Genomic DNA, 18,039 nt, shown 5'->3' on the forward strand with positions numbered 1-18,039 from the left:
TACTTTTTCATTACTTTTGTACTTTTCATTATTTTTATACTTTATAAATACTGTTTATTAATTTTACCTTCTAATTACTTTTTATTAATTTTTTCCTTTTTATTACTTTATTAATTTGTATTATTTTAGTGATATTAATCCAATAACAGTGATATTGTTCCAGTTACAGCACTCAAAAAACGATTCAAGCCCTTCTTAGAGGTGACACATTTAATTAAATCAATTTCACAAATGAAGATATTTATATTTAATGGGTGTAAAACAAAATGTAGGAATTCTTTCATTTATTAGATATATTTAGGTTAGATGGTGTGCATATGAATGTAAAATATATGTGTTTAATTGGGGACTACCCTTTGCACATGTGCCAAATCTCACACTCAGTCGTCTTTCAGCCTTTTCTCCTGACTGTGACCTGACCAGATAGGTAGGTAGACGAAAATTACAGGGTGGCGGGCCGCCACCTTGTTATAATGGTAGGGGAAACACTGCGTTTAATTGAAATGTTCGGGGCACTTTTGTTTCCTTCTTCTAGAAATGTGACAAACAATATTATAGCGCTACCGATCCACAATACAGGTGAAAGGAAAAAAGACACGCGGTTACAAAAATATCAAAATTCTTTGCATAAAAAGTGCTTTAGTAATAAAATTACAAAACATACTCAGCTGCAACATATTGTCTTTTGCCACAATGACAAGTGCGACATTGTTGAACACGTGACATGTTATTGCTGCTCTATTGTTGATGTATTGCACTGGGGGAGGGGGGGGGGGTCCAGGAGAACAGGTCAAATATCGAACATTTTGTGTGCATTTATGGGAAAAGGCCTTCCTGTCAGAGTGACACTCATACAGCCATTTACAATCCCTTTCATTAGTAAAACATCTACTGATATATATATATTTTGTTACAGTGGACAGCAATGAATGTGCTTCCAGTCGAGTCCTCCTTATTTAGGCAGAAATACCGTGTTCCTGAGCCAGCAGGAGAAGGCGCTCAGTCTTGAATTTGGAGAATGCAGCGGAAACAGTCAGTGAAGGGCTCGCTACACACTGTAGATCTAGTGCTCGACTACACACAGTAGATCTAGTGCTCGACTACACACAGTAGATCTAGTGCTCGACTACACACAGTAGATCTAGTGCTCGACTACACACAGTAGATCTAGTGCTCGACTACACACAGTAGATCTAGTGTCCGACTACACAAAGTAGATCTTACAAGCTACATTCAATGTAACAAGTGGTCATTATTTAGTTTATGAAATACATGTTGAATAATTAATGGGACACAGATAAACAAGATAATAGGATGTATTTGGGCACCCTGCTAACTCCTGGAGCTTTTTTTTGTCTTGTTAATTTAACCTGTATGTAGACAGGTTACCTCATTGAGACACTGTGTGTGTGCGTGTGTGTGTTTATCGTTCTTAAGAGAGACCGGTTTGAGTTCCCAGTGGGGATTTTGGCCATAAACTGACATTTTGAGTATTATTTCAACAAAAAACAACATTAAGTTCAGCAGGCTCATCTGATACAATGAGATATCTCCATAAACAGTTTAAAACGCTCGACCGTGTGCCTTTTCCTTTTCCAAAGCCAGACTGAGGCACTTTCCCCTGATCCTCGTAGCGAGGGACTGTGGCAGCTGCTGGGGATGGTCCGTGCCGGCTCCGACTTGAAGGTGCGAGCGTTTGCGTTATTTGCGCCGACTGAAGATGCTCTTCTTGCCGGAGCTCTTGTCTGCGGTGCTGAGGCCGATGAGGAGGCGAGCCTTCTCATCTTCCTCCTGCTGATGCAGGATGTTGTCCGACTTCCCTTCAGACGCCTTCCCCCGCAGCTCGGAGCCTGAAGCCGGCTTCAGACGCAGCTTCTCCTTTATCATCTGAGCAGTGAGGAGCAAAGAAAAGATGAAAAACAAGTTCATCGAAGACAAACTTTTCAGTGCTGGGGCAAATACATGTCCTTTCTGCTGCCAGACATTCTAGATCATGATAAATACATTTAAACAATAAGCACACTCTAAACTTAAAGGACAACTCAGAATTGCAGAAAGAAACTAACAACAGATCATCGTCTCACAGCTGAAGTGTGTTTCAAAAGTCGGATGTGGTGTACCTGAGCTACGAGAGCTTTCCGGCTGTCCCTTTTCACAGCCATTGCAAAGTCGAGCCATGTCCAGGTATTGTTATGGTACTCCAAACAGGGCAGAACCAGGTTCAGGTCCTTCCAGTCCACACTACTCTTTTCTCCCTGAATCAGTGGGATTCAAATAGAAGCAAACATGTTTTAACATCCAATATAAGTTCATTAAACCTACAATACGGGTTTTTTGGACATCAGAAACAAGCTGTACAAATCAGCAGTCATGGAGCAGCAACATTATCATTCATTTGCGGTTGTGCTCATGTTTCCGACAGTCACGAACGTTTCAGCTCGGCTTTTGTTCTCCACCAACTCTTGAGGGGAATGTCCAGCTCACGAGCTGCTAAATGTTCCACTGCGTTCTCCAGCAAGTTGCTAACTGTTTTTTCGCTAACAGCTGCTGGACTACAAAGAGCGGTGAAAGTCAACCATGTTTCACTTTGGATTTTCATCTCTTTCTACTCTTAGTCTAATTATTATTTAGAGCACGCCACCATATTCAACCATGTCCCTGAAAAACGTGACCTTTAAATCTTATTTGCTTTAATATTAGCTTTCCTGCAAATCCAAAAGGGCCAAAATCAAAAATATAAAAGTTGATAAAGTGCCAGGAAGCCATGACCATTATGATTTCCCACATTTATAGTTTGCTTTGTATGGACGACCCGAGTTGTTTTAAGGTCAAGATGTACAATTTAATTTAATGTAATTTTCAGTCTTATTTCTATTCAAGTTGATTATCAATACAAATTATCAGGGATTGAAATAACATAATAATATAGTCAGTGTGGCGCTCAGTAACAGCGGTTACCTTATAGCTGACACAGAGGGGCACTTGGGGAATCTTGACGTAGATGAAGGAGTTGTTCATAGCAGCGCGCTCCTTCATCTTATCAATGTCATCAACGGGATGCTGGTGGGAGGAAATCATAACTCATATGAAATTATATTTCTCAATGTTCTCGCATTTTGACATCCGAGCACCAATAATCAGAAAGCGGAAATACCTCTGGAGGTTTCCTGAATGACCTCCTGACCCCTGCAGTGCGGTTCAGTCCCTGGGTGACACCTTTGCTGGGGCCCATAGCACCCATGGTGTCCTCCGATGACTGCCGAGGCTTGACAGCGATACCTGTGACACAGATTGCATCAGCACTGTGGCCTCTGGATGACTCGGCACCCTACACCTCATACTCCCAGTGAGTCCCTCTCACACACCCCTCAAGGTCATATCCAACATGACAGAGCCTTTTAATAGCTCAGGAGCTGACACAATATAGTTATGGGCAATTAGATACCACACACACACACTAAAATGGAAGGAATTATTGATCAGTAGTTGGTAGAGATTACAGCCTGGTGACCCTGCAGAGAGACTGCAGACTCAGCCGCCTGCTGTCATATTGCCACTGTTGACAACGACATACCTGTAGTAACCAATCGGAACTTGTCTTCTTCATCAGTGCCCTCTTCCTCTTCAACATTTCTCCCTGGGAAGAAGAATCCCATCATCCTTTTGAAGAACTGGTACATCAGCTGGATGGTGAGAGGCACCACGTTCACCTGATGATGGAAACATTCGTTCAAATAAAGCACACTCCAGATGTTTCCGTCAATATGTGGCCGCATGTGCATGCGAAGCGCTTCACCTCAAAGTGCTCCTTCACCGAGATGCCGCCCACTGGGGGGCGCACTTTACTGAAGATACGCAAAGCAAACTGGCGTCCGGACTGACAGTTACTCTGAGGTCGAAGTACAACCTAGAAAACAAAAGGGAGTTAATGCGACATCACAAAGGTAAGCTCGAGTCACATTTTATGAGGTCAGTTTGACTTTTAACAGCACATATTATTGATGATACAATGAACACAGTATGGACACGACCACCATGTTAACATCACTTGGAATGAGTCCTTGTTCACACATGCATCAAGGAAGCCGAGTGGACATGCAACACTGAATATGAAAGTCTGAAGATGGAGTCAACACAGACGTCTTGTCACTGGACGAGCACTGTACATACCCTCACACGCTGCACAGAGGAAACCAGGCAGAGTCATAAATATCGCACCATGTAGGCTTTTCAGAAATACATGTCAGCATCAAAAGGATGTTTGTCACAGGTGTCACTGCATTGTGTTGTATATTTAAAGCAGGATTGGTAATCTAGAAGAAACTAACACGGGTACACAAGATCTTTTTATTATTATTCTCCATCCCGAAGAACTCAGCACCCAGTGTGTTAACAACTCTTTTCCAATTAAAGCATCGAGGAGCACCAGATTCAAAAGCTGCTAAATTTGGCGAAAAATTCACCAAGTCTGAGAAACCGATAGCCCTCGGCTTCAGGACCCCTCCCCCAACCTATCATAAAATGTAAACAACAAACATGGCTATTGTTCGTGCTCTCAGCTGCCAAGTAGTAGCTTGTGGAAGACTCCAGAAAAGAGAAATTAAACCACAGGCTTATTACAGTCCTGCGACAGCCACAGGTACTGGATCTTGTTTTTGATTAGTTGATTGCCGCCAGGATGTAATAAGAATTTCAACAAGACTAACGGAAATATTTTTGAAGATTACCAACCCTGCCATAAAGGCTAAAATTAATTAAACTCAAATGAATTTGCCTGTCTGAATATTGAGAGAGAAACGCACCTTGTATGATGCGTTGGGCAGGAGGTTGTTCATTGTGAACCACCCCAACTCCAACAGGTGCTCGGCCGTGTCGTCAGATTTGTTGAGCTGAGGTAAGAAAGAATTCACACTCATCAACGTTCACCATCCAGCAGTGATGCATTATCAGTGAGAGGAGAACGACATCTTAAGATATCGTGGAGCAAATGTGCTACAAAATCCTGTTATCCGAGGATGGTTCTTCAAATACAGAAGGCTATAAAAAGGGTAAATAAAATCTACAGACGGAGGCACAGGGAATGTTTGTTTTAAAGTACAAATAGTAAAAGAGGATATGAGAGGAGACGGATGAGTCTGGTGGGACGTCAGGTTTCAACCCTGGATGACGGATAAGAAGCGATTCTGCAGCCCGGTCTGCAGTGCTTACCTTACTGTACATAAATCTCTGCAGCTCCAACTCGGCAATGCCGAGCTGGCCGTCCTCTTCAGTCAAACACCAGCGGGCCTGAGCAAAGTAGATCTCTGTTCTCCTCACCACGCTCACGTCCTCTGGGGGCTTACGCAGCTCCAGCTTGTTTGTCCGTTGCAGCTGAAAGTCCTTAAAACACCTGAAAGAGAGAGAATATAAATGTTTTGACCCGTGTGATATATCTCGTCAGTATTTTCCGTGAATGAGTGCGGATGCGAGACCTGATGAGAATGTTGAGCTCTTCGCTCTTCATCTGCATGTCGTTCTTCTCCTGATTCAGCTGGTTTTGCAGTCTTGTGTTGACCTCCATCAGTTCATCCCCGTTCAGTTCGTCAGATTGTGCCTGCAATTTAAAGAAAGTCTTTTTTTATTCATGTTTTTTTTTTCCAGGTGAACTTTCAATTGCTATTCAAGGAGTAAAGCAGGATGCGACTCACCCTGATGTTGGAGTAAATCTGCTTCTCGAGACGTCTAATCAGGGCGAGGTGCTGCCTGACGGCCTCCTGGAGGTGCAAGATGCTGCTGCGCTGCTCCTCGGGGTTACTGGAGATGTCCAGCTGGAAACGCACGCGCTGCTTCTTCTCACTGTGTTCCTACATGTCCAGAAGATTTACAAAACACATACCGAGTCAGGAGGAAACACCACGAAGGACTCAAAACAATTTATACATTGGGATCTTGAGATGCTCCAGCCTACCTTGCGTCTGGGCTCCACGTGTAACAGCAGGTTGTTGACAATGTCCAGGATCATAGCGTACTGAACAGGGTTTGTGGAGATCTCAAGATCGTGGTGAATGAGGGTGAAGGTGTCCACTGCCCCTGTTAAATCAACATAATAAAACACTTTATCGTGATTTAGTCATATTATTATCCTCCCCCCTGACATTATTAATGAAAAACTTTCGACAAGAACCCAGATGCATTACTCCTTGCAGGCTAAAGGCGCACAGTGCGGTGTTCCGACATACCGGCCTGTTTTTTCAGAAGGTCCTCCTTCTCGTGGCTGTTCCTCAGCTCTGATGGTTTGATCTGGGTGGCCACCTCTGGGTTGATGTCGTGACTGTAACTGATGTAATGCATTCGACAGCTACAGCGGGAAATGATTCGCTGAACCTGCTGAGACTCGTTCACCTGGGCTGGCTGGTTCCAGTCTACAGACACAGATAAGGGAGTCCGTGTGGTCAGTGTCCTGCAATGCATACATGTGACCATGTGGTCAGGAAGAACGGTCTCGTGTTTGAGGAGTAACTTACCTGTAGTGGTGCTCACCATTCCTCCCACAGCCTGGCCGCTCTCCATCAGCTCCAGCACAGAGTCGAGATTACGCTGCCTGTGCTCCTCTATGTTTTTCACCTAAACACAACATAGCGCAGAAGAAGCCAAACAGAGCAGATGAGTTACTGTAAAGCCCTGCTTGTTTGTGGTAGATCAATATTTGTTTTCTTCATTTATAAACCAGGTGAATTATACCATAAAACAAAATAAAATATAACAAGATATGCATTTATTTACTATTAGAAATATACTATATATAATACAGAAACTGTCCATCCTTTGATGAGGCATTGCTTACAAGCTGAATACTATTAATCCCTAGTTTAACAACTGTAAGAAGGAAATGTAACGTTATTAATTGTACCACTGAAACACAAAGAGGAAAAAACAACTCAAATAACTGTATATGTATAACTGCTGATTAGTGCTATTCTAATGACATTCTTTGTAAGGCTGTAACTACAGGGCCGTGCTTACCTCCAGCCACAACTGCCGGTCCTCTTGCTCGGATGCGTTGGGCTCCATGGTGGCAAAGTACTGCATCCCATCCAGCAGACAGGTCCAGGTGGTTTTCTGCTTCAGGGTGTCGTTGTACCAGGCCGGGTGGTGCTCACACTGAAGCAGCTGAGCCTTTGCTGCAGACACCAGCACACAGCCGGCTGTCTCTGTGCCGCGCAGCATCATCTGGGAAAAGCAAAGAAACTGAATAACAACACATCGGGCCAGATCGACTAACATTCAACAAGCTTTTCTGAGAACATATCAAAGATGAAAAACAGAAGCCTTTCAATATCAAAGAGCAGATTTGTGGAGTTTTGAAACAGCTTTTTTAGCCCTCATCATAGGATGCTGCAGCCACTGTTGGATTGTGTCATTCCATTAGTAGTGTACATTATCTTCAATAAGATGGAAAACAAACAAACTGGAGTAAAAACACTTTTTAGAGGGACATTAGGTAGGAACTCGATTGAACTTGCAACATGGAAAAAACTAAACAACAAATCAAGGCAGCTACCTGACAGTTGACTAACTCAATAAACCAGTTGCGGTTAAAGACGTCGTCCGTCTGACAGGCTGCGATGCCACACAGCTGGTCGCTGACACCCGAGTCCTCCTCTGAAAACACCACAAACTTGTCTGTTTCCTCAATCAGTTTCTGGAGCATCGACGTTCCTACACAAATTGAAATGGAAAAGAAGTTAGTGGGTCTTAACAGATTCTGCTTTCGTCTTTTACTTTTCCAAGCCATTTCCTTACCTTCATTTTGACCCTTTTCTGCTCGATTGACAGTGGGCAGAACTGGTGTGGTGGGGGCTGTGGTGGGAGAGTAGTTGGAAGGCGAGCGTTTGAGCTTCTTGGTGTGCGGCTGTGTGTCGATCCTCAGACCCTTTAAGGCTTCAGTAGAGAGATTTCTCTTCAGCACAGACGCCTTTTTGTAACCGTCGTACAGCCCGAAGGCTATGTTCCTGTTCGGGGTGGTCCAGGAAGCACGTAGGTCCACCAGGCGCAGTTTGTGTGTGTAAGAGGCATTCGTCTCATCCTTTTGGTTCACCTCCTGTCAGAAATAAACAAAAAAGCTCGATGAAGAATTCAGTGACAGTGAAGAACCGGCTTGTCGTGCAGCCACCTCTGGGCTTTTACCTCCTCCATGCGGTTGCTCTGTCGCTGGTAGCTCAGGGAGGACAGGCTGAGCAGGTGAGTCTTCTTCACCTGTGCGTTGATCTGGTGGTCGGCTGTCTCATCCCAGGTGGAGGCCATCAGGTGAACCGTCTCCTGAGATAGCTCACTAACCATCTGCGTCACATTCCATTCAGAGATCAGCCTCCTCATCACAGTGCCAGCTGTGAGAGATATGAAACACACACACGCAAATCAGTAAAAAAAAAATCATACATCCGTATGAATAAAGTGTTTTTCCTGGATGGCATGTACCCTGTGGAATAAGTCTCTGTATTCCGCGAGTGAAGACGTGGCCTTTGTTGCACTCCACTTGGACACCTCTCTGTTGGGCGAAGGAGGCCCAGTAATGCATCTGGAGGACACACAACATGTAGAAATGTATTAGAGATATTAGGTGTGGTGAAATGGGGAAAAGGAGTGGAATTGATCAAATATCTGTCAGACGGTAGTAATCATGGTCAAAATCATTATTCAAATGCATCAGGTTTTTAATATACATACTGTATGCATTACCCCCAAAATAGCAAATAGCATATAAAATAAGGAATAGTATTTCCATCTCATTCGTTATGCATCAATACCAAAACAGAGCCTTTGAATAGAGGCTAATATCCTTCACCAAAGCCCCAAAATATTTAATTTGACAGTAAAAGCAAGCAGATTGGTGGTGCACTGTTGCTGGAAGGCAAACCAGAGAAACACGTACTTGTAGTTGTGGAAAGGCAGCTGTGTAGGACGTCTGTTTGTAGTGCTGACCCAGCTTCTTGCGGATAGGCCTGAGGCTGTGGAAGAGCTTGCCTCTGCAGATCGGTCGAGAGACACCCGTCCATGTGGCCCAAAAGTTCTGCATCCAGCGCAGAGTGCTGCTATAGAGCAGAACTCTCGGCTGGGAGGATTCTACAAAGAAAGAAGTATACAGTTCTCTACAGCAAAATACGATATGACACTGGCTTTGTAGAGCAAAGGGCTGAGCTTGGATCGACAGAATGGCCAACAGAGTAGCATGTACCTGTTCCAAAGTGCTGGTTAAGGTCCATGGTGATGGAGAAGTTGAGGTTCTCAGAGCGGAAGGCTCTGAAGGAGTCATGAGGTTGTCCTGAGGTCACATCTGCAACGTTCTCCGCACAGCAGAGCATTACAGCGTAGTGGTCATGGGGATTGCCATGGCAAAGCCATTGGAGGTCAAGGGTCATACACAGGTTGGGCAGGTGTAAAAAACAGACATCATCATACCTAGTATGGAAAAAGGGGACTTGTAATACCAATTCCATTAAAGGTTAATTGAAGTGTCACATCGGATGTCGTCACTTACTTTGATGCTGTCCTGACATTTACATCCAAATCTCCTTTAAAAACAAACTGTCCTGGGCTCCAGTCAAAGTTCAACTTATTCCACTCCCAATGCAGGTTCTCTGTAGTGTTGTAAGGGTCCTGTAAGAATGTACGGTTCGTCATTGTATGAGAATAGGTGATTCATTTTATTCTGCATTACATAGCTCAGTTACATAAATGTGCCATGAAACATATTCAGTGACACACCGAGTGTAAACGTCAACCGATTGGTCATAAACACAACTTGGCTGAACCTGTATTTGCTTAGATTCCCAATAGTTCTTAGGTGTACATTATTTTACCTCCATCGCCAGCTGATGAAGATTGGCCTCATCAATGTCCATGACCCAGCGCCCATGCAGAAGGAGACGACTTTTGTCCCACCAGGCCAGCAGAGGGGAGGGGTCAACTGTGGGCTTGGTCAGCAGGTCAACAGATTGGCCAATCAAAGTCCAGGCAGGGTCCCAACATGGTCCCCACACAATGGTGTACAGAGAGATGTTTGCTGCATGAAGAGAATATTCAGTGAGGGTTAATCCTTGCTCCTCATTATCTAACGAATGCTTGGGAAATAGCTTGCCGACAGCGTAATTCCCAGAACTCACATTTTAAATCATAGTAAAACTTGAGCGGTGGCATATTCCTGTGGACCGTCGCATCTCCCCATGGCGGACCAAGTGGGACAATCTCTTTGCGATGAGCCCTGGCCTGTCCATCCTGCTCCGTCCCAATCAGACGGCCTGACAGCTCCCAGTCCCTGATCTCAAACAGGTAGCGAGGGTAATCCCGAATTCTCACTGGCACAGCGGAGAGAGATTTTTTATTAAAATAAAGCTAAAACCGTGAGGCTTTTAATAACACGCCATCTCCAATTGAGTGTCACCTAAATCCCACCTTATATCTGCAAATTAATGCTGTATATTTGTGTCAACTTACCCAAAAAAGCCGCCAGTTTAAACTTGACAGCGCGGCACCACTGGACCACCAGATGGAGTCCATCCCTGGGGAAGGGACTGACCCTGTCGATGTCCCTCAGCTGCTCTCTCACCATCTCTGGCCCGTGGAGACACTGATCGGCCAGGGCCACCAGCTCCAAGTCAGACACAGTCCAGGTAATCAGAGACTTCCTCATGGGTGTGTTGGCGTAGAGGCGGCGTGAGCGCTGGATGTAGATCTCAATGTGCTTTTTCTCCAGTGAACTATACAGCTCTTCAATCTTTCTGGCAGGGAGAAGTTCTCCATGCTGCTTGCGCAGATCTGCCACCTTCTTGTCCAGCAGCTGAAGACGCTTGGCACTTTCCTTACTCTCATCCTTCATGAGCTCGTAGTTGTCTCGCAGCTTGATTTCAAACGTGTCGTCCAGGAAGACAAAGGAGAACTGGCTGACTTTGAACACAAGGTCAGGAGGCAGCCGTTGGACGGTGGCGGCTTGGTTCGGGGAGCGATGCAGAGTCTTCAGCCACTTCTGCACATTAATGGCCATGTCAAAGGTGTTTGAGAAGTTGTACTGGTAGGGGAACTCGACAGCCAGAGAGGGGCAGGTGAGGACCCAGACACAGTTGTGAGGAGTGGTGAGGAAGGGGAATGCGTCTCTGTGCGCCCGCATCTCAGTCAGCTCGGCGTGCGTTTCAACATCGAGACTTTTGAAGGTGACGATGTCGTTGCCATCCAAGTTGAGGATCAGGCAGGGAGAACGTATATGCATGGAACCAGCTTGTCTGGAGACCGTGAGGGATTCATTTTTCAGGAGAATGTAGTTGTGTTCACTAACATGGGCGGTCAAACGAGTGCAGCCCAGCTCAACGCGCACACACAGCTCTCGACTCGGGCCGGAAAGGATTTCACTCTCCGTGGGTTCGACTGGACCGTCCTCTGCCGTCTCTCCACAAAGCATACGCCAGCAAGCCAGAGCCTCGGTCGTGTGCTGGTATAAGACGATGTGGCCGGGGGGCGTCCACTCGACGGTGAGTTCCTCTTCGCATTGAACCTGAGTGAGACACACAATATGAATATTGACACAGAGATTCAGTCCATGCAGAGAAATGACATTGTATGGAGATCTGTATACCTGTAAGGTGTGGGTGGTGATGAAGTAAGAAAAGGCTATCTTGGCGAGTTTGAGCACAGGATTGGGGGTTTGGGAAGCGGGGCAACATGACTCCATGTTATCCGTGAGTGCTTTGATCGCCGACAAGCTAATGCTTTGAAGAGACACTGTGGATCTTTCTGCCGAGCTGTGGACTTCAACGGTGTCCACCCGCAAAGACACGGCCCCTAAAGAGAAACGGAAATAAAAGATCATTGAAAAGGTGATGATAGACTGAAGAGCAGACAGTTTTGTGTACGATGAATAAAGATGATGAAGATGCAATAAGGACTTCGTAAGAGGAAGATCTGTTCCTTTATGAGTTAGCTAAAAAAATTGATTGTTTTCTCTCTCAAATGCCAGAAAATAGTGAAAAATGCTTATCCCAATTTCATAAAGCCCAAGGTTGGGTCTTAAAGTAGCTTGTTTTGTTAAAGAAAGAGTACAAAGCACAAATAAATGTTATTAACTGCTGCGTTAGAGCAAGTACTTGGTACTGTTCGGCACTTTTGTTTGAAAAATGACAAAAGTAGTTGCTGAGTAATCGTTATCTCTTCATTGACTAATGGTTTGAGCTACACAAGTCTTTTTGGGCCTTGTAGTCCCTAGAGACTAAAACGACTATGAGCGCAATATAAATATATTCATTACTATATAATATATAGTGATTTATGGCTCAAAGGCATGCAACACTCTTACATATTCTGCAATAATGTACCTGCTAGATTAGACAGTGTGAACACATTGACATCCTCGAGACAACAGTCCAGTTTGAACAGCAGCTGGAGCTGCGAGGAGGGGATGGGTGGAACGGCATCACCACCAGAGGGGGACACTGAGGCCACATCTGGCAGCTGTGGCCCAGAGTCGTGAGGGCCACAGATGAGGGACAGCAGGCGAGACAGACACAGAGCACAGGTCTCCGAGAGCTCCACTTGAAGCCCTTTCAGGCTGGACTCCACACTCAAACTCGGATTCATGCTACTGCACTCCATGCGGGGTCGGTTGAAACTCGCCTGGAGGGATGAGATTAGCAGTACTGCAACATAAGCATTCGAGTATACAATTAAATCAAAAGCAATACATGTCAAAATGAATCAATAAAAACTCAATGAAACCACTTTGTGGTCATTCCTGCTCCTACCTGAAGACTGAGCGTGTCTAAAATGAGCGCTTCTCCCCACACGTGTTTCCCAGGAGGATGGGGTGCTTGTTGGATGTGAGACCCCTGACCCACTCTCCACCAGAAGTTGTCCAGGGACAGTGAGACACGCCGGTGCACATTCTGGGACTCTGTGCTCTCTGTGTCAACTTTAATGTCACGAAGATGCTGCAGTTCTACAGACACAGGAAGTGAAAGTCATCACAAAAAAATATTTTCATTAAATATACTCATTATATAAAATTGCAGCTGTCTAGTTGCGAAACGTTAACATGGATATAAAAAGAGCACAAGTTAATGTGTAACATTTAGAGGGCACCCTAAGAAAAGACCTTATCTTATCAAGTTTTGCAAACAGTTGCCTACAGAATAAAACCCACAAAGGTTTAACCAAAGAACAGGACTTTAGCACGATGGAAAGTAATAACACGGAGCGCTGTTGCTTACGACAGGGTGTTGAGGTTATACATTAACGCAATGATGACCTCATTTTGCTTTGCAGAAGCAACATCCTGTGACGGCATGTGAAAGACCGACAGTACCTGCACTAGCAGACAGGAAGCCGAGAGCAAACGGCGTTGTGTCCCCGAGCTGAACAGACACGTTAACGTTGGACACGGTGGAGGTCATCATCACAGGAGCATCCAGGTGAGGGAGGCGCCTGAGGATAAGGAGGGATGGCAAATAATCTAATGGACTACACAACAGTTACACCATGGAGTGATGCGCAAACACAAACATGAATAAGAAAGAGGAGACAGTAAAGAATATATTAGATTATTGTAACAGAACACAGATCCAATCCTTCCAGAAAACATGAAATTGTCTGGTTTATACTCTCCATCACATGAGCCATTAAACCATCGAAGCTTTGGAGTTTCTTTTTGCAACTTGCCTTTTTCTATGTGCTTCCTTCCTGTGGATGAGCTGTTCCCACGGAAATAGATGTAGCCAATGGGAGAACTCCTGGTGACGGTAGTGGATGATGCAAGTGTTGATTGTGAAAGACCCCGAGATGTCAACTGACGTAATCTAAATATCAAGAGACAAAAGTCAATATAATGTTGAAAAAATATTACGAGTTATGGATTCAAGAATCGTTGCTCTTGTAATGAGACTATCGGGCATCTTCCCCACCTGCAGGGCCGTCTTCAGCGTGTTCACACAAAGGATTCGTTGCCTACTTTGTGAGAGGAGAAGTCCATCTGTCAGTTAAAACAAAGAGATCATCTCAGAATGTGTTATTCAGATTATTTCTCTTTCATCCAACTCTCTCTGGATTGTGTGCGTCGACCAGCACTAACCCTCGAGAAGGAGCTCCAGGCTGCTCTGGGGAAAGTTCAGCTCAGGTGTGAAGCTTTGAAGAGGAAGCTGCTCGTCATCACGTTCATAGCACACTTTTAAAGATTTCAGAGTCCAGTTCAGGTGTCTGTGAATCATACGACAGCTCAATTAATAGGTTCTTCCTTAGGGAATCCAATCGTGCAAAACAACAACCAAATGCAGTTGCTGGTCACATGGTGTTGACTCACCTTTTCTGGCTGTGCATTGACAGGGTCACATTTGTATTATCACATTCCATGTTGACCTTGTGGGGAACCAGCCGATGAAACCGCTCCACCGTCTCAGTCTGGATGAACACAGCGTTTTCACACTCTGAAAGGAAGCGGGTACAAATACTATTAAATCACAATAGTATGTGTGATACAACCACACATGTCGAGTCTGCCACAGTTACATTTTATTTGAAATGGTGGGAGAAACAAAAAAAGTAAGCATGGAATGAATACAATCACATGTTGATTAAAAGTAAATGTTTTGACTGTCTGCCAGCTGATACGTGTTGCATGGTGCATATTTCCAAGACCTAATTGATAGCAAATGTATTCCACTTAATTTGTTTGCTCTCTGATGATCCCAAAATGTGTTTGGCATGAAAGATTACCAGAGAGCTAATGTGTAATTTCCTTCCCCTTTCCAGTTTTTAGTGAGAATTTACATCAGCAAAACTAACAACCTTAGTGTCCGTGCTGAGGTTCTCGTTTTAAAAATATATTTTAAAATGTTTTAGTCAGTGAATAAAAACCTCAAAAGACAAACATATAGTACTATAGTATATTAAGAAATAGAATAGAATAGAATATAGAATATACACTTTTATTTATCCCCAAGGGGAAATTAGTTCTCTGCATTTAACCCATCCTTAGTTATTATGAGCAGGCCTAAGGAGCAGTGGCGCGTGTGACCGCCCGGAAGCAACTGGGGTTCAGTGCCTTGCTCAAGGACACTTCGACTTGCAACTAATGGGGAGAGCGGGGATCGAACCCACAACCCTGCGGTTGCAGGACGGCCCTCTTACCCCACTGAGCTAAAGCCGCCCGTTAAATACTAAGAATAATACCCACTAAATACGTGACAATGCTTTCCCAATGTTTTCTTACTTTTTAAAACTATTGCTAACATGCTTTATTTACTGGGTAGGTCCAATTTTATTCATACGTCATTCAGCACGTGAACATTTCAAGCACTGAGACAACACAGCTCTAGGATGTTTTGGTGTTTTAGCTGAACAGCTAAGACTATCAGAGACAACAGTAGACATTCACGTGTTTTTGAATAAGCAGAAGCTCAGTGGAAAACAACTAGAACTTCCATCATAGTTATAATTCTTGGACAATAAAGAACAACTGAAGCCAATACCTGTATATGTGCTGAATAGGTTATACAAGTTGACATGCTTCCCCATTCGTACAATCAACAAGCATTCCAGACCGAACATGAACACCTCAAGATTGATCGGTCATTGCCGAGCCGGTTTGTTAAATTATTCTCATCACAACTTTATGGCATTTCAGAGATTATTCTTTGAGTTTTCTTACCAGATGCTTCCTGGTTGCTCTTTTGGGGAGAGGGGGGCAGCAGGAGTTGGCTAAGAAACAGTCCCTCATGGAGCTCTGCTATAAGCGTCCTCACATTGAGGGACAGACAACCTGGCTTCATCTCCGGGAGGCTCACATCTCCGGACAGCAGCAGGCTCAGAGCTACTTCAGCCAAACATATATCCTACAGTGGAAAGCATGTTAGTCACTCAGACCCAAACACAAGTTTTATATTTCAGGGGAAATACAAGAACTTACCAACTGACTGCTTTTAAGCACTTTACTGCTGAGCTGCCCGACTGAGAAGTCCCACGCCAACCTGTAATGAAAGTAAAAAAGTTCATAACATTGATCCTTCTTTCTTTTCTATTAAATCTAAATGAGATCAGAGGTCGAAAGAAATAACAGACAGGGTGTGAACAACGCAATTACTTTTGACTCTGGTGGTCTAGTAACAAGGTGATGCCTGTAACTGTCATGTGCCATAGAGACTCTGACAATGCCAGGTTCAGGACCATCACATTGATGGAGCTGACGTGGAACGACAGCAGCTGAAAACACAAGACCACAAGAAGTGAGAGGCTGACTACACATGTGTTTATCAGAAGATTGCCCTTTAGTCAGGCTCCATACTTGTGACAGAAAGCATAGCGTTGAGGGGCTGATGGAAATCTTCCCAGATTTCTTTTCATTGCTCTTCTTCCCCAAAGGTCCGAGTGGTGCTTGCAAGTCAAACCTGACTCTGGTTTCGCCAACACACAACGCCAGGTACCTCCTGAAACACAAACATAAACTGATTTGCTGGAAGATTTCCTCTCAAACTAGCTGACGACAAAAGATATGTTGACAACTCACGGCAAATCCTGGTTTAGAAATTTACTCGAAATCCATATTCTGTCAATTTCCTGTCATAAAGAGAGTCACTGTTATGGCGAGTCAAAAAGTATCCGTGATATAATTTTGGACCAACAACACAACGTGTGTTCTGCCCATTCATAAATCAAACATGAAGCCCTGAAATGGGAGTGGCCATATTGAATGAGCTTACTACATAAATGTCTTGTAAACACAGTGGGTCTTACCAGAGTATGCTGGGGGTGAAACTGGATACTAACTCCTTGGACGGAAAACAGCCCGACTGATTTGATCTTCAGATCTGCATTCAGTGCAGTCTGGAAGAATCGCACAGCCAGGGTGCATATGAGCCACCTAGAAGCAAAAAGCAAGGGCATGTATTTTGTTTTTGTTGTAAATAAATTGTTCATATATAAAAGGGAATCAAGGACAAGACACATCTGGGTAAATCCCATCATTAAATGTTGCCTTATAGAATATCATTTGCAACCAAAAGCACACTGTATAATCACACACACACACACACACACACACACACACACACACACACACACACACACACACACACACACACACACACACACACACACACACACACACACACACACACACACACACACACACACACACACACACACACACACACACACACACACACACACACACACACACACACACACACACACACATTACAATTCTTACCTGAAAACGAGACATAACACAATCCCAAGCAGAAGAATAAGCAGGAAAGACATCAGCAAGAGAGACATGGTGTCCCGAGTGGTTCACACCCAAATCTCGGACCCGAGTCTGGCTCTTCTTCCATCAGCTGCTGTCAAAGAGGAAGAGAGGCACTTTCAACTGATTACAGCTGACATTCAGGTGCGAGTCATGTGAATGGTTGCTTTAAAAAAAAGAAAAGACAATCAATAACTTGTCCTGCACTGTGACGTAGCGAAACAACATTTGTTCTGCAGATTATTGACCGTCACTCGCGTTCCTTCAGCCAACAGTAGCGCCTCACAGTGCGAACATGAAGTAGCACGTAGCTTCACGTCGTCACTTTACAGTGTGTGTCTGTGTGTGTCTGTGTGTGTCTGTGTGTGTCTGTGTGTGTCTGTGTGTGTCTGTGCGTACAATCTTACCTGAACTTAGTCCTCGGTAACGAGTCACCAGCGGCAAAACAAACGCGTCGGCCCCAACTAACACGAAGACGAAGTAGTGTGAAGGCGTTTCGTCGCCGCGTCATCCGGACACCGAGCCGCTGTGCGTTAGCAGGCTAACGCTATGCAGCTACTCTTAGCTAGCGGCGGAACTGGGCGTTGGTTTCGGTTGAACTGGGGACACGTCCTCGCTCCCGTCGGCCCCGCGGAACGAGTCACTTACCGGGACGCCTTCACGGCACCGTGTTCGTGCTGCGAAGGGCGGTGTCACGTGACAGCGAACTCGGTGCTGGTCCGCCCCGCTCAGCCGGCAGCTCTTGGACTAGTGGCAGAGGAGCAGTGCCAGCAGAAGGCTGT

The 18,039-nt window shown here is 44.7% G+C and overlaps 1 protein-coding gene across 2 annotated transcripts; it reads right to left on the reverse strand.

The window, feature by feature from the left end:
- Nucleotides 1-232: 232 nt before the first annotated feature.
- Nucleotides 233-17,989, reverse strand: LOC130210611 (bridge-like lipid transfer protein family member 2). Of its 2 annotated transcripts, none has more exons than XM_056441063.1 (40): nucleotides 17,665-17,989; nucleotides 17,222-17,348; nucleotides 16,747-16,873; nucleotides 16,520-16,569; nucleotides 16,298-16,439; nucleotides 16,097-16,215; nucleotides 15,923-15,983; nucleotides 15,665-15,848; nucleotides 14,318-14,441; nucleotides 14,090-14,214; nucleotides 13,923-13,990; nucleotides 13,681-13,817; nucleotides 13,328-13,446; nucleotides 12,768-12,961; nucleotides 12,342-12,639; nucleotides 11,606-11,811; nucleotides 10,474-11,524; nucleotides 10,143-10,334; nucleotides 9,840-10,042; nucleotides 9,518-9,636; nucleotides 9,215-9,438; nucleotides 8,912-9,102; nucleotides 8,458-8,557; nucleotides 8,167-8,366; nucleotides 7,783-8,080; nucleotides 7,541-7,698; nucleotides 7,003-7,209; nucleotides 6,504-6,603; nucleotides 6,219-6,401; nucleotides 5,948-6,069; nucleotides 5,688-5,843; nucleotides 5,472-5,593; nucleotides 5,209-5,389; nucleotides 4,803-4,889; nucleotides 3,797-3,907; nucleotides 3,575-3,710; nucleotides 3,155-3,279; nucleotides 2,959-3,060; nucleotides 2,121-2,255; nucleotides 233-1,887 (listed from the first exon to the last, which is right to left on the reverse strand). In XM_056441063.1, the coding sequence occupies exons 2-40, from the start codon at nucleotides 17,287-17,289 to the stop codon at nucleotides 1,702-1,704; spliced, it is 6,711 nt and encodes a 2,236-aa protein (XP_056297038.1). In that variant the 5' UTR covers nucleotides 17,290-17,348; nucleotides 17,665-17,989; the 3' UTR covers nucleotides 233-1,701. The 2 variants fall into 2 exon arrangements, with proteins under 2 accessions (XP_056297038.1, XP_056297037.1); XM_056441062.1 differs by having other exon boundaries at nucleotides 17,222-17,351.
- Nucleotides 17,990-18,039: the final 50 nt, after the last annotated feature.

Source organism: Pseudoliparis swirei, chromosome 20, assembly GCF_029220125.1.
Source record: "Pseudoliparis swirei isolate HS2019 ecotype Mariana Trench chromosome 20, NWPU_hadal_v1, whole genome shotgun sequence".
Taxonomy (NCBI): Eukaryota; Metazoa; Chordata; class Actinopteri; order Perciformes; family Liparidae; genus Pseudoliparis; species Pseudoliparis swirei.

Bases quoted from the DNA above. Each gene is read 5' to 3' on its own strand.
- LOC130210611 (XM_056441063.1), bottom strand. From the start codon at position 17,289: ATGTCTCTCTTGCTGATGTCTTTCCTGCTTATTCTTCTGCTTGGGATT. The intron at 3,711-3,796 runs GTGAAGCGCTTC...TTCCATCATCAG, and splicing joins CGGTGAAGGAGCACTTTGAG to GTGAACGTGGTGCCTCTCAC. The intron at 3,280-3,574 runs GTATGTCGTTGT...TCTGTGTCACAG, and splicing joins GTTCCGATTGGTTACTACAG to GTATCGCTGTCAAGCCTCGG.